This window comes from Medicago sativa, chromosome 7 (assembly GCF_051527215.1).
Source record: "Medicago sativa cultivar Bolivia chromosome 7, Bolivia_mono, whole genome shotgun sequence".
In the NCBI taxonomy this organism is placed as follows: Eukaryota; Viridiplantae; Streptophyta; class Magnoliopsida; order Fabales; family Fabaceae; genus Medicago; species Medicago sativa.
Window position 1 is genome coordinate 80,834,386 of NC_140755.1, and position 14,151 is coordinate 80,848,536.

Consider the following 14,151-nt stretch of genomic DNA (forward strand, 5'->3'; position numbering starts at 1 on the left):
GGTTAGAAAAATAGCCATCTGATCAATGTCAATCTCTCTGATGTGTGCAGTTCTTTACATCTGAGGTTGTTTTGTTCCGGATCAACTTATGACTCGTGGGCCTGAAGATCCGTTAGACGTCCCATTGTCCTTTTGGGCACACTACAAGTAAGGAAACACCACTCAAACTCAATTGTTACAAGGTTATGCCTTTATAATTGTGAAGGAAGGCTACTGTAAAAATGGCTAAAATCTCTCAAAAGCAAATAGGGAAGATGCTAGAGGTCTATTTAGGGGATATGACATTTAAAATTATCTCAGGAGTCTCAACATGCATGTTGTGGTATCTTGTTGAGGTTTACCGATAATATGTTGTGGTATCTTGTTGAGGTTTACCGATAATTGAGGAAGTGCAATATGTGTGTGAATCTAAATATATGATGGGACCACAACAAGTGTATCAGATCATAATAAACAATAAAATGGTAAATACCTAATATAGTTTTCAGTGATCAAGAGTCAAGTACCAATTTGCAAAATCAACTAAGTAGTGAACTCATATGTAAAATAAAAATTAAGAACAAAAGGAATACAATGTTCGTTTATATGAAAGAAAAAATGGATTTGGCTCCTCTAAAGTGAGTGTTTAGTAAAGTGAGAAAATCAATGTTTCATATTGTAATCACTAATGATTTGTTATGCATGTGCATATACTCAATGATTAAGATTACCCACTTTACTCTCTAAAGTAAATTGCTCACTTTAGAGGAGTCCTGTCCAAAGAAAATTAAGAACAAAACCAAATCAGATAATCAATTAAGTTACAGAAAAGTGAAAACACCAGGGCTAAGCTTCTTATTCATGCACGGTCGGTGGTAGTCAAGCATCTGCTAATCCTCTCTTTGCTGTTCATCAAGATCTTCTGTCAAGATTTTGGAACTGTCTAGAAATATATTTGACTAGCTTTGATAAACGGAATAAAAGCATAACTCGTAATATCCCGGATGCTAGACCGCCAACCTATGGGCCTCAACATGGCCGCCCAGCGGTGAACCGACTTTTAGCGGCCACAACGATGCTCAAGACAACTTTTCCCAATTTATTTTGTCCTTTCACTTTTCAGTTTTTGAATTCCATTTGTTCTCTTCATTCCCCTGAAACAAAAAATAAAATAAATGATACACAAAACCATTTAAATACTACCAAACCCTAGCAATTGTAAGGAAGAAATCAGTTTATACCATGAAAACAAAACTAGGATTTTCCAGAGGAAAACAATGTTAAAATATGGGATTAAATGGATCAAATCCACTCAAAAAATAATAGAAAACTGATAGTCTGAAGGATTATTGCCACATAAAACCTAAGACTTTATTTGTCCTCATGCAAAATATAATCATTGCTCTGGAAAATAATCAAAAACTCAAGAAAAATAATATGATCAAAGTTTCCCGTTATACTGACACTCCTCGGTTTCAGCATGTTTGTGTGTGTGATACATGTCAGATACTGACACTTGTACGACACGTGTCAAACACCTCAAGTGTCTGAAAACAATTCTTCATCTTGACACACATCTGACACTCATTGAACACAACTATGAACTTTAATTAGTGGACATCTGATAAGTTCTCACATGTATGCTCTTCTTCCAGCATACACAGATCTTTGTCTTTCTTGGTTTCCCTTTTCAATCTCCTATTTCATCTATTATGTTCTTTGTCTTCGTTAAGTCTTGTTGGTCATCTTGATTCACAATTTAGATATTTATCCATGATTCTCATATTTAATTATTTATTTTTTTAATTAGTATATTTGGACATCAACATTGTCCAATTGATGGTGTTCGTGTTGTATTTGGTGTCACTGTCATGTATGTGTCTGTGCTTTCTAAAAAAATAATCATTCAAGCATTCCTAAGGCCTATAACCTTTATTTGTGCAGCCTGAAATTCAAAGACAACCAAAAGCAAGAATTGTAACAATTATCTACTAATAAACCACAGCATTCAAGAGTTAAAGAACGTGACACAAAATGTATAGCAATTGGTATCACCAACTCTTTTTAGAAAAAATTGACACTTCCGCTCTTGAATTTGTGTTCCACTCAGTCAACACCATGTGTGTTTCACACTCCAAAACAAAATATGTTGTTTTTTATCTCTCATTTGTGCACAAAACTTAATCAACAAAAGAATCCAGAGGGTCTAACACAAACTAAAATATGATTGAAGTAGAGGGTGTTTAAGAATATAGAGAATTAAGTCCATACTCAAGAATGAATGATCATAAGCATGAAGCAGTTGAAAGTCTCCTAAAAAACTGAAAGTATATTTATGTCTCCACTACCAATTTATAATTAGCATACTCCAACAACTTGGTGCACAACTTTAGGCTTGGACCTAGCTGGGACAAGAAAAAGTCAGTAGACAGAAGCTGAGTTTGTTTGCATGGCCAATTAAATAAAACTAAAACTAGACTTTCTATTACCTACCACTGATTTAATCTGAAACAAAATAAATCACTACATCCAAATAGCTAATTAAACATTGTTAATTGTGTGCCAGTAATCTAGTCTTCCTTTGTATTTTTAATATCCCATGAGTGCACTTGCTTAATTTTATTGCTGCCTTCATTTTCATGATGGTGCCTTTTAATCACCTTGCCTCTCTATTCTCATGACCACCTCGTTATTTTTTATCATACATTCCCAAAATCTTGCCACTGTGCTCCAAGTCCAACGAATACACCGTTAACATAAGACTAACTTACAATGATCTATAAAGCAAATAAAGTAGCTCCCTCGAGTACAAATTTAGATCGCTTACCTACCTATCTTTTGGGGTAGACTCTCTCCTTGCGTGCATACCTGTTTTTGTCAATCAGCAAAACAAATTTCACTTTGTCGAGTAGTTACTGTTATTCAAAAATTAATCACTAATGAAATAAATAAATAGAGGACAAAGCTTTCAGATATTCTAAAAATAGAGCAAACAAAAAATGCTTGAAGGGTAAAGGTAGGTACTGGATAATAACTAGCAACAAAATAACAAAAAAGATAAATTTAACATGTCAAATCCAGAAATTATTGGGAAATCCATATAAGCAACATAGTTATTATAATCAATTACATCTCATTTCAGTATGATTTAACTGTATAGTACTGCTAACCTACCAATACCCGGTGAAGAAAGGCTTTTGACATATATATTAAACCAAACCTTGAGATACCATCAGTGATGTAATTGTAAAACAAACCTCCAGCAATGTTTACCGAGCAGGAATCTTCTTAAACAACATGAAATTAGTCTACAGGTGGATTATTTCATCCTGTATATGGCATTCAATGTATTCCCATTCATGCCAGCCTCAAGGCGACGCTAGTTGATGTCAGTGTGTATCGACGATGTCTTTTCCCTTTTGTTTTTTGCCAATAAGATAATTGTCAGTTACTCCCTCCGTCCCAAATTGTATGACGTTTTGGGCATTTCACACATATTAAGAAATGCAATTAATATTGTACGGAAAAGAGATATTATGAGTTGTTTTACAAAATTGTCCTTAATAAATAATATGGGAAAGATAAATGAAAGAATTGAAAGAAGAGAAAGTAATAAATAGTTAAGGTTAGAATAGGAAAAGTAACATTAATGTTGCATTGGTATTGTAAAGCGACATATAATTTGGGACAATTTTTTTTCCCTAAAGCGACATACAATTTGGGACGGAGGGAGTATTAACAATGAATGAATAGATAGAAGTCAAATGGGAGAGATTTTACTTAGTTAATGGAACAGAATCCATATCATGTTTTTTTAAGTTTCTCTCCCAGTCGTCACTCCACAGAAAGATGTCTATTACTCTGCAGTAATTATGGTCTTAACAAGGACAAGGAGCATTAGCACACTTTCAAGAAATTTTGCAAGGTACATATTGCTTGCATTGCTTCTAGAATTTCCTGTCATCCACGAAAGATGTTTCATTGGCCAGAAAGCATTTTTACTCAGTTTCTGCCCCTGCCAAAAATGCAAGTCAATGCTGGATATGCTGGAAAGCGCTGACATTGAAATCATTGTGAAATCCAAATATTTTCCTCCTCAGACATCTGAAATTGAAGGCTTAAACCACTCATGTGGTCTACCAGACTATCCATTATCGAAAGAATGTCATTCATTCTGCTGTTTGACTTTTCTTGTGATTCAAATCTATGGACTTTGTTTTTAACTTCAATCCAACTACAACCAGGATTTGGTTTTAGACCTCTGTCTTTCATCAATTTTCGCACTCTTGCGACTTGATTCCACCAACCAACACTAGCATAGAGATTTGCCAGCTGTAGAAGTGTCGATGAGCACCCTGGTTTCAACGATAACCTGCTCTCAGCTGCTCGGATGCCAATCCAAACACTTCCGTGAAGCCTAGAGGAAGAAAGTAAAGAACCCCATATCACAGCATTAGGACAAATAGGCATATTTTGGATGAAATCAAGAGCCTCAAGAAGCAAACCAGCCCGACCAAGAAGATCCACAATACAAGAATAATGATCTAGTTCTGGCTGCAAACCATGATTAACCATGGAACTAAAGTAAACTTGACCTTCTTTAACAAGACCTCCATGCCGACACGAGGATAAGATGCCAAGGAAAGTCACAGCATCTGGATTAACACCTTGCTTTATCATCTCATCAAAGAGACTAAATGCCTCTTCTGCAAGCCCATGATGCGCATACCCAACAATCATAGAATTCCACGTCACAACATCCTTACTCACCATATTTTCAAATATGCACAAGGCATCATCAATTACCCCACATTTGGAATACATAGCAATAAGAGCATTTTCAACATGAAGATAACAATGAAAACCCATTTGAATTATCTGACAATGAACACCTCTCCCATGTCCAAGTGCTCCACTTCCCATACAAGCACTAAGCAGACTCGTATAGGTAAAATAATTCGGCTTCAAATCCAAACCTCTCATCCGACGAAAAAGCTCCAAACACGTATCAACACGCCATTCCTGCGCAAACCCAGCTATAATCGCAGTCCACGAAACCACATTTCTCACCGACATTTCATCAAACACACGGTAGGCATCACTCAACAAACTACATCTACTATACAAACTAATCAAAGAGCTTCCAACGTAAACATTAGCAATAAACCCAACTTTTATTGCCAAACAATGATACTGAATACCGCCATAAAAATCACGGTTCGATCCACATAAACTCAAAGCATGAGACAAAAAACACACGTCAATTCCCAATCCTTGTTCCATTTCTAGAACAGAGGATTCAATAATGGTCTCAGTAACAGTTTTCAAATTGCTGCCAATAGAATTTGTTGCAGTGTTTTCTAAAATGTCTTCAACTAGCCTAAGATGACTTCGATGATTTTCAATATCAGTGACAGTTTTTTGGGGGGAAACGAGTTTAAGGATTCTTAGAGCGTTGGTTAAGTCTTTATTTGTTTTTTTGGGTCCTAATTTGTGGAAAGAGAATGGCTTGAAAATTTGATTTTTGTGATGAAATGTTGGGATTACGTTCCTTGCAAGGAATGAGAGTGTTGTGGACATTCTAAAGGGACCCATAGATCATGCATGCGTGAAATTTGAGACAGACACAAGACATTACACTTGAAGATGCATCAATTACAAAAGAAAGTTAGAATTGCAAGAATTGAGAACATAGAAAATGAGTAAACATCAAATTGGTTTGGTCCCTGAGTTTGTACCAAATTCTTAAATTGGTCTTCACTATATTAATAACTCAAAATGTCTCTGATTTTATTAAACGTTTCTCATATTGTTCCCTCACTCTATTAATTGTTTTGTATTGTATTTTGAGTGTTAATGACTCGATACCTTTTATATATTATTTAGTGGTTCATTTCATAATGCACTTTGCATCTTATTTGATACGGTAATGACTTAAAATACAAAACAATTAATAGAGTCGAGGACCAACTTGAGAAACGTTTGACAAAGACAGAGACCATTTTGAGTTATTAATGGAGTCATAAACCAATTTGAGAATTTGGAACAAAGACAATGACCAATTTGGTGATTTACTCCATAAAAAATGCATAGTAAAATAATGGGTCTTGCACTCTTTAAACATTTTAATTCAAAAAATTATCCACTAAAAATTCAATTGTTTCAATTTACAATGCATTAAATACTATAATTCTCATGTAAATTTACTATTTAAAGGTCTTAACGAGTGTCCCGGGAGCACTGGTTAACATTTCTCTTATGTAATTTTATACTAGAGAAATGCTAGCAATACACATTTTAACACGCAGTTCTCAACACACTTTTTTTATTGGTTATATTTGTTAAAAAATTATACACCCAGAGTATGTACAAATTAATCTCTTTCTATAAAAGAACAATATCTATTTGGATCATTCCAAAACAAAATATTTTGAAAGAGAGTGTTGTTGGTGTAGGATGAAGGCGAACATAGAGGATCAAATATTTTTTGAATAAACCAAATTGATTCACTGAAATTGTTATTTGGAAGAATCAAACTTGAAAAGTTTCAAATAAAGGATCAAATATTTTCAAAAAGGCTCATTTAGACTAATATTATGTGCATTGTACAATAAGAGTATAGTATTTGTTGCAAGTCACAAAAGAAAGAGGGCACAATATTAAGATTTAAGTAGTCAATTTAAAACATAACATAATGAATTGTGCTATAAGGATCAAGGACTATTACTAAAAGAATACAAAAGTCTCGTTCACACATCACACTCTTTGAGCCATTTATATAATGCAAGTGACAAAACATACATATATACAAAAGTGTTACCAAAATGAGCACTCTTACCAAATAAAGAAAGGAATAATACAAAAGTACGAGGACGTAGTGAACCATGTCCCATGTGTAGCACATCAAATTTGGTACAAATACTACACATGGTCAACAAAAGACAAAGAGGTAGGACACAAAATCATAAACTAATGTCATTGACAATGTCATGTATCTTTTTCTCCAAAACTTCAGAACAAATCTGTCCCATAGTGTGATAGAAAGACAAGAGTTCTGATAACTGTTCCATTGACATTTTTCCCATCATACTTCTTGCCATTTTTTCTCTTTCCTCATTCTGCTTCATTCTCTCTATGTATGATCCTGCATTCCTAACTGTTGCACCCATTTGCTTTAACCTTTTCTCTTGCTGCACACTCAAGGCTGTGTTTGACTGCAAATTGAATACACATAAATATTTCAATACATTATGTGAAATCACATATAATTGATGGCGGTACTAAAATCGGTCGGAAAACTCTAGAGGGACCAAAATTGCATAACTCTCTAACTACAAAGACTAAGCGTGTAATTAAGCCAAAAAACTATCTATTCCTATGATGCAACACATCATGAATTAACTTATAAAATACTGTTGTTTTTGGATTTCCAAACTGTTAAATTTGAATTTCCAAATTCTATCATCTACCGAAGTTGTTACTAGGTTGAGTCACGACCAGGTCGCTCTCTTTAAGACGTTTCGTGGCACTACCCAAAGTTGTGCAAGGTAGACTATCAACCACGCCGCTTCCAGGATAAAACAAGCCCAGCTACAACTGTTCGATTAACTACTGCACTGTAGAAAAATCGTTCGAGAATTACACCCTCAAAATATGGCTCAATCGTTTGATCGAAGCCACTCGATACGGTACGTAACCGCTCTATTCGAAACCGTCCAAATTAATATGGTATCATTACCATTCAATTATGGTGCTGAGACCACTCAAATATGGTGTTACCACCATTCTAACTTCTCCAAAACATGAATATGGCACTACGACCACTCAAATATGATGATACCACCAGTTCTCTTTAAAATAATATATATATACTGTTAAGATCATTCTTTAATATGATCTTAATAGTACTCTATATTCCGAAGAATCATATATTATCGAAGGGGCTATGAACTTAAGACCAATGGACTATGGTCTTAAGAACACTCTTAATACCGAAGGGACAGAAAGGAGTAGAAGCAGAAGAAACTTGTTAAAAACAAGTCGGAGGGAGAAGAGAGGAAAAAACACAGGAAGCATCGACTGTGAATTTTCGGTGTAAAGAATCAAATGGGGCGAGCTCTCCTTTTATAGGGAGAGTTTGTAACAAAAAACGAGTGACTTTGGGATTAAGTCTGCTTAATCCTTAAGCAAACGCGTTTTGTTTCTTAATTGGATATATCCGGAAGTTTCTGGATATGCTTTTGGATCGGGTCGGGTCGTAACAAATTTATTTGTTGCGCGTAGCGCTTACGGATAATGATTAAATTAATTAATTAATTAATTTAACATTTTCAAGTGACAAAAAAATATATATTAATTTTTTTTAAGCGTTCACCCGTTCACAAAATTGGGTACCCCAAGGGCACACCCTTGGAGGTCACTTTTCCCATATATAAACACTTACTAGTTGGGGTGACCGTTCAATGTGGGACATTTTTAAGTCACACCCACACACTAGTTTTTTTCATAGTGTTTTTTCTTTCCAATTTTCTTCACTAGAATTAACTAGTGTTCCAACAAATACTGACACAGACACCAAACACAACACTGACATTGACACGAAACACAACACTGACATTGACACGTTTGAACACTAGACACATTCTATCAGAAGGGTCAGTGCTGCATGAAAAATAACACAAACAAATGAGAAATTGTAGTAGTGAATCACCTCTAGAAACTCTGCCCCTTCTTGAAGCTCAGATTCTTTGGTGGAGTTCATACCAAGGCCATGATTGTAGAGGTCTTTTGCAAGTGAGAAACTACGCACTATACTTTTCCTTTTGTTCTCCATTTCCTTATTAAGTTTTAGAGGCTTTTGTACAGAGGTATTCAGCCTCTTCTGATAAGCAACAACTGCCTTTACAAATTCCTGCAAATTTTCATGAATTTTGAAATGTTAATTTACTTAACTAGTTAATAATAATGTATTGGCATCAAAATATATTTTGAAAGAAACAATTTGAAGAATAAATCATCAATTTCTTTTCAAATTTAAACCATTTGTCCTACATTGTCCCTCCAATAAATGGAAATAGTACTATAGACTAAAAATCAATTGAGACAAAGAAAAATTAATATAGTGTAAGTTCAGAAACTAAATTGATAGTTTCTTTCTGGTTTCGAATTACCTGATAAGCAAAGGGGCATCCTGGATAATCAAATTCATCTGAATCAGCTTTCCTCATACGCTCGGGATGAAACTGCAATCCCATAATAAACTTACCCTCTTCTGGATTATAAGCATCAGGGTCATAAAACCCTTCAATCAAACCATCAGGAGCAAAAGCCATTGGAACAAAACGTTGTGCAAGTCTCTTAACACCTTGATGATGATAGCTATTAACCATAATGTCCATTTTATCATCTTCCAAAGAATCCTTAAACCAACGATGCAAAGGTGTGTTTTCAACAACTTTTACCTCATGTCTATGACCATCATAATCATCATAGTTAATATGCATCACAATTTCACTCTCTTCTAAACCCTTGTTTGAAAGCTCTTTCCCTATATCTTGATATAAAGTACCTCCACATGCCACATTTAGAAGTTGTGACCCTCTACAAATTCCCAAGTAAGGAATGTTTCTTTCAAGACAAAGTTTAGCTAGTGCTAATTCAATTGAATCTTTTTCTTTGTCAATTGATGTGTCACTCACATGTAGTCTTCTTATTTCTTCTAATTCCTCTTGAGAAAGACATGATGTGTCTTCTTCGTACCATGATGGATCAATGTCTTCTCCTTCACATAGAAGAACACCATGGATTGGTTCAAAGCTATCTAACAACATATGGACCCCGGAAACACGTGGAACTATGACCGGTACCGCGCCATAGCCGACTATAAGATCAAGGTGATATTCACCTAAAAACAATAATCATGTAATAGTTAATAACAAGATCGATAAAAAAAAAAAGAGGTATGTGACACATGCATGCTTATTGTTGTTACAAAACCACATAATCAAATAGATGAAGATTCATCTCATAGAAACAATAGGTTTGAGAGATTGATATAAAATTTCCTTAGAATTCATATTGAATGATTGATAAAAGATGCTAAACAAATAAATGAGAAATGAAACTTACCAACAAAATCAACGAACTTGTTCTTGCGAAGGGTTCGTCTAGAAACTATTAGAACACGAGGGAGAATGCCGGATAGGTCGGAAGCCATTGTACGTGATTGAATTTGATGTTGAAGAAAACCAGGTTATGAAGAAATGTTCGTGTGATAAAAATGTGGAAGAAAATTTGATATTGTATTGTGTATGTTATTCTAATGAAACTATCTTCTCTATAATATTTATAGGATTAAAATTTGGATAAGGATTAGGGATTCGTTAGAGATGAGATCCATTGTTTTGTGAGCTCACATTAATATAGGGAATGGATGTTATTGAAATTACACGTCATTTGAATATTTTTTGCTATCTCTTTGTAGTCGGTTAGTATTATCAAACGTTTTTTTTTTTTGAGAGATAGTATTATCAAACGTTATCAAAATGTACATTATAGTTTCATACAGCTGGTTATGAATTTAATGAAAAATATACTCCCTCCATTTCTTTTCTTTTGATGTTTTAGCTCTTGACACAAGTTTTAAGGAGTAATTAAAATATATAAATATTTGTGTGTTTTTTACTTAAATGTCCTTATTTATCATTAAATTCACATGTGATAAACCAAAGGTCATAACTACTTTAATAGTTTATTGTGTTTTCCAACAAGGGTAAACTTGAGAAAACAATAATAAATTCACTAAAACATCAAAAGTTTTGGAATATAGTTGAAGTTCTAAAACATCAAAAGAAAAGGAATGGGGAGAGTATTTATTATGGATTTATGGTGTACTGGCAATTTTTAAAATTATCATTGCTTTTTTTACGCAATAATAACGTTAATAACGTGAATTATATTTTAAACAAATTTGTATTTTACTCGTTTGTTGAGAACAAAAAAAAAAGAAAAGGACACTGATTTAAACGTGACACAAGGCACGGTCAAAGTCTAACGGAGACAACAACGTTGGAGGCGAAGAAGAAACAGAAAAACAAGGTAACATTGTGGTGGCGCCGCGTATGCATGCTTCAACTTTCTCACGTTTTATTTTATTCTATTTTTAGTCAAAAACCCAAAAAAGTAAACACTTTCAAAAAGTCTTTCTAGGTAAATAGTGAGTCAAAGCACAACAAAGAAACACTAAATGGAAACAAGCTACTACTATAATTAAGGAGCAACAAGTCATCGTATAATAAAAGAGCAAAGCTTTACCTTGACCAAAAGAAAAACTAGGTTTGGCTTAATGAGAGGGTTAGAATATCTCAGACTCAAGATCTTCTATATTTCTTCGATTTAGATAAAGAGAGAAATATCTAAAGGAATAAGATATTGATCATATGTTATTTTTGAACTAGTAAGTTGGTGGTTTGATTAAGGCACCAAAAAAGTTATGTGTAAAAGATTTAGCTTTAATCTCCATTACTAATATTTTCCTTTCTCATTCTAAAAAATTAACAAATATTACCTACAAAGATGAAGAATTGAAGAGAATAGAGAAGTGAAATTTTGTCATCCATCATTGAGAAAGAAACATTTATCTTAAAATAGCTAGAACGCCTATCATTAGAAGGTTAAAGTAAGTTTTTTTTTAATAGAAGTGATAAACATTCTTATAAACTCTCACATACAAATGAAAATACCAAATTCAAACTTAGAACAACACGAAAGATATTTAGTCTAACAATGTTAGTATTACTTACGAATTGATAAACAGTATCATAAACTCTCACACATGTGGAAAATACCAAAATTCAAACATAAATCAACACAAAAGATATTCAGTTTAACAATGTTGGTACTACAAATTGTGTTATGCCTTATGGGTTAGGTAAAAAAAGATTTCACCTTAAAACAAAAATGATTCCAATTTTATTAATTACCTAACATGTGACAACAATATGAGTAGTTTTGACTTCTTTTTTTAAGGTGAAACCAATGATATATTAGAACAAATAATAATAAAAAAAAAAACAAGAAGTGCTATGATCTAAAAGTTACAAAGTAATAGAATAAAAAAAGACACTAAAACAAGACACCATCAAACCAAAAAGTAAAAACTGAAAAGAAAAAAAAAATCAAATAAGAGATAGATCCGCTCCTAAACATCTAAAAGGTTGAGTGTTTCACTGATAAAGATTATATGAAAATCATTTAGTTTTGAACTTAATTCATAATCATACAAAAAATTTAGCTATGTTCATACTCCCTCCAGTCATTATTATAAGCAAAAATCAACTTTTTAGGTTTATTCATTAAATGATGTATTTAGTCAATAATATAGACCAAATACACTATTTAATAAAAAGTTGATTTTTGCTTATAATAGTGACCGGAGGGAGTAGGTGTCTATGTTAAATGATCTTGTTGACCGAACAACACATAATTACGCTGGTTTCAAGTAGATCAAATATATCATCCAAATCACATGAATCATTCATTCATTTTCTTGCAATGAGAAACCGATCCTACAAACTAAACCGCATGACAAAAACAATTATGTGGCATTACACTAACCAAGAAAAAACTTCCAACCATAAATTTCCAGAGGCAAGACAATAAAATAAATAAATGATTAATTGAATCATTCAAATTACGTTTAGCCACATGCAAAGGCAATGCTAAATTATCCATCCTTCTACTAATTAAATTATCTTTGGTTGAAATACAATTTAGTAACCTCCAAGTAAACAATGATATCTTTGTTAAATCAGATTGTTCCATTTAATATTATACAAATTAAATGTGAATATGATATTTTTTCAAAATTAGATATTAATTCATAAACTTCTTTAACGGAAAACAAACCATCAAAATTAGGATCCCAAATCCATGTATCCTCCACTTATCATGTAAGAAAATATTAGACAATAAAACTCTACACTTCTCCACCAACTCGATCTCAATCTCTAACAAACAAATTTCTTCTCCGGCTCCAACAACCTCTCTCAACACTAATACCTAACATCATATTCCTCACATAACATTTTTTCCAAACGCTAAATTAAACAACCAACTTAAATGAAATGGATACATGCAAATTGCAAAGAAAGACGCATGGTTGGTCGTAATCATCATAATTAATTTGGTCAAAAAACAATGATCATCATTAATTTAAGGAGAATGTTAACAGGGCACTGGTTAAGCAGTTAAAAGAGGTAGAATTTTATTAAAAAGTGACGTAATAATTAGTTAGTCAAAAATAACAGTTTATATTTTCAAAATAATTTTTCTACTTTTGGATTTCTTAACCAGTGCCCCGGGAGCACCGGTTAACAATACCCTTGATTTAATTGTAAGACATGAACGATCGTTCCAACAGTTTGGATTAGAATGGCATGTTCGAATTGTTTGGTGTATCACTTATCGTTTTGTCTGCTGGTTCTAACAAAATGCCATCAAGTCTTTGCATTGTTTATTTCCGTTTCAACAATAGTAGTATATTTTAGGGTAGTGTTAACTTGTGTCCTTAGGGCACATGTTAAGAACTTCAAAAGAAGAAATATTCTATAAAATTTTGTGCATTGAATTCATTAAAAAGTCAAAGATTAAATGAAATGCACACATTTCAATACATTATTTCTATATTTGATTCCTTAACTTGTGCCTTAAGGGCACAAGTTAACATTTCCCTGTATTTTATTTATCAAACTTTCAGAAGAAAAAAAATGTACTCCCTCCGTTTTAAAATATAAGCAAAATTTACTTTTTAGGTTCATTCATTTAATGATGTATGTGGACCATAATATATACCAGATACATCATTAAATGAATGAACCTAAAAAGTAAATTTTGCTTATATTTTAAAACGGAGGGAGTATACTTTATCAACACATTAACCACACTTTTTTAGCCTTGTAACCGGAAAAAAAAAAAAAAAAACACATTAACCACACTACATTGACCAGTACATACTTAATACTGAAAAAACCATAATAAAACACACGTTGCTCAATTATTCCAAATTAATGCAATTCAGAATAAAGGATATGCCTTGCTTCGTCACTGCCTATGCACTAAGTTAATCCTGTTAGTGATTAATTTCATAAAGAATTTTCTAGTTAAAGATACGTA

The 14,151-nt window shown here is 33.1% G+C and overlaps 2 protein-coding genes and 1 long non-coding RNA gene across 3 annotated transcripts; all 3 read right to left on the reverse strand.

The window, feature by feature from the left end:
• Positions 1-509: 509 nt before the first annotated feature.
• LOC146909086 (uncharacterized) lies at positions 510-2,389 on the reverse strand. Its single transcript, XR_015020582.1, has 2 exons — positions 2,251-2,389; positions 510-1,133 (listed from the first exon to the last, which is right to left on the reverse strand). It is a non-coding gene; the product is annotated as an uncharacterized LOC146909086 (long non-coding RNA).
• A 674-nt stretch (positions 2,390-3,063) lies between these two features.
• LOC146909087 (pentatricopeptide repeat-containing protein At2g37320-like) lies at positions 3,064-5,698 on the reverse strand. Its single transcript, XM_085730517.1, has one exon. The coding sequence runs from the start codon at positions 5,572-5,574 to the stop codon at positions 4,048-4,050; it is 1,527 nt and encodes a 508-aa protein (XP_085586643.1). The 5' UTR covers positions 5,575-5,698; the 3' UTR covers positions 3,064-4,047.
• A 1,097-nt stretch (positions 5,699-6,795) lies between these two features.
• LOC146909088 (putative glutamine amidotransferase GAT1_2.1) lies at positions 6,796-10,299 on the reverse strand. The gene is made up of 4 exons (XM_085730518.1): positions 10,108-10,299; positions 9,150-9,883; positions 8,690-8,890; positions 6,796-7,193 (listed from the first exon to the last, which is right to left on the reverse strand). The coding sequence occupies exons 1-4, from the start codon at positions 10,193-10,195 to the stop codon at positions 6,942-6,944; spliced, it is 1,275 nt and encodes a 424-aa protein (XP_085586644.1). The 5' UTR covers positions 10,196-10,299; the 3' UTR covers positions 6,796-6,941.
• Between the last annotated feature and the right edge of the window lie 3,852 nt (positions 10,300-14,151).

Bases quoted from the DNA above. Each gene is read 5' to 3' on its own strand.
- LOC146909088 (XM_085730518.1), bottom strand. From the start codon at position 10,195: ATGGCTTCCGACCTATCCGGCATTCTCCCTCGTGTTCTAATAGTTTCT. The intron at 9,884-10,107 runs GTAAGTTTCATT...TATTGTTTTTAG, and splicing joins CAAGTTCGTTGATTTTGTTG to GTGAATATCACCTTGATCTT. The intron at 8,891-9,149 runs GTAATTCGAAAC...GAAAATTTGCAG, and splicing joins GATGCCCCTTTGCTTATCAG to GAATTTGTAAAGGCAGTTGT.
- LOC146909087 (XM_085730517.1), bottom strand. From the start codon at position 5,574: ATGGGTCCCTTTAGAATGTCCACAACACTCTCATTCCTTGCAAGGAAC.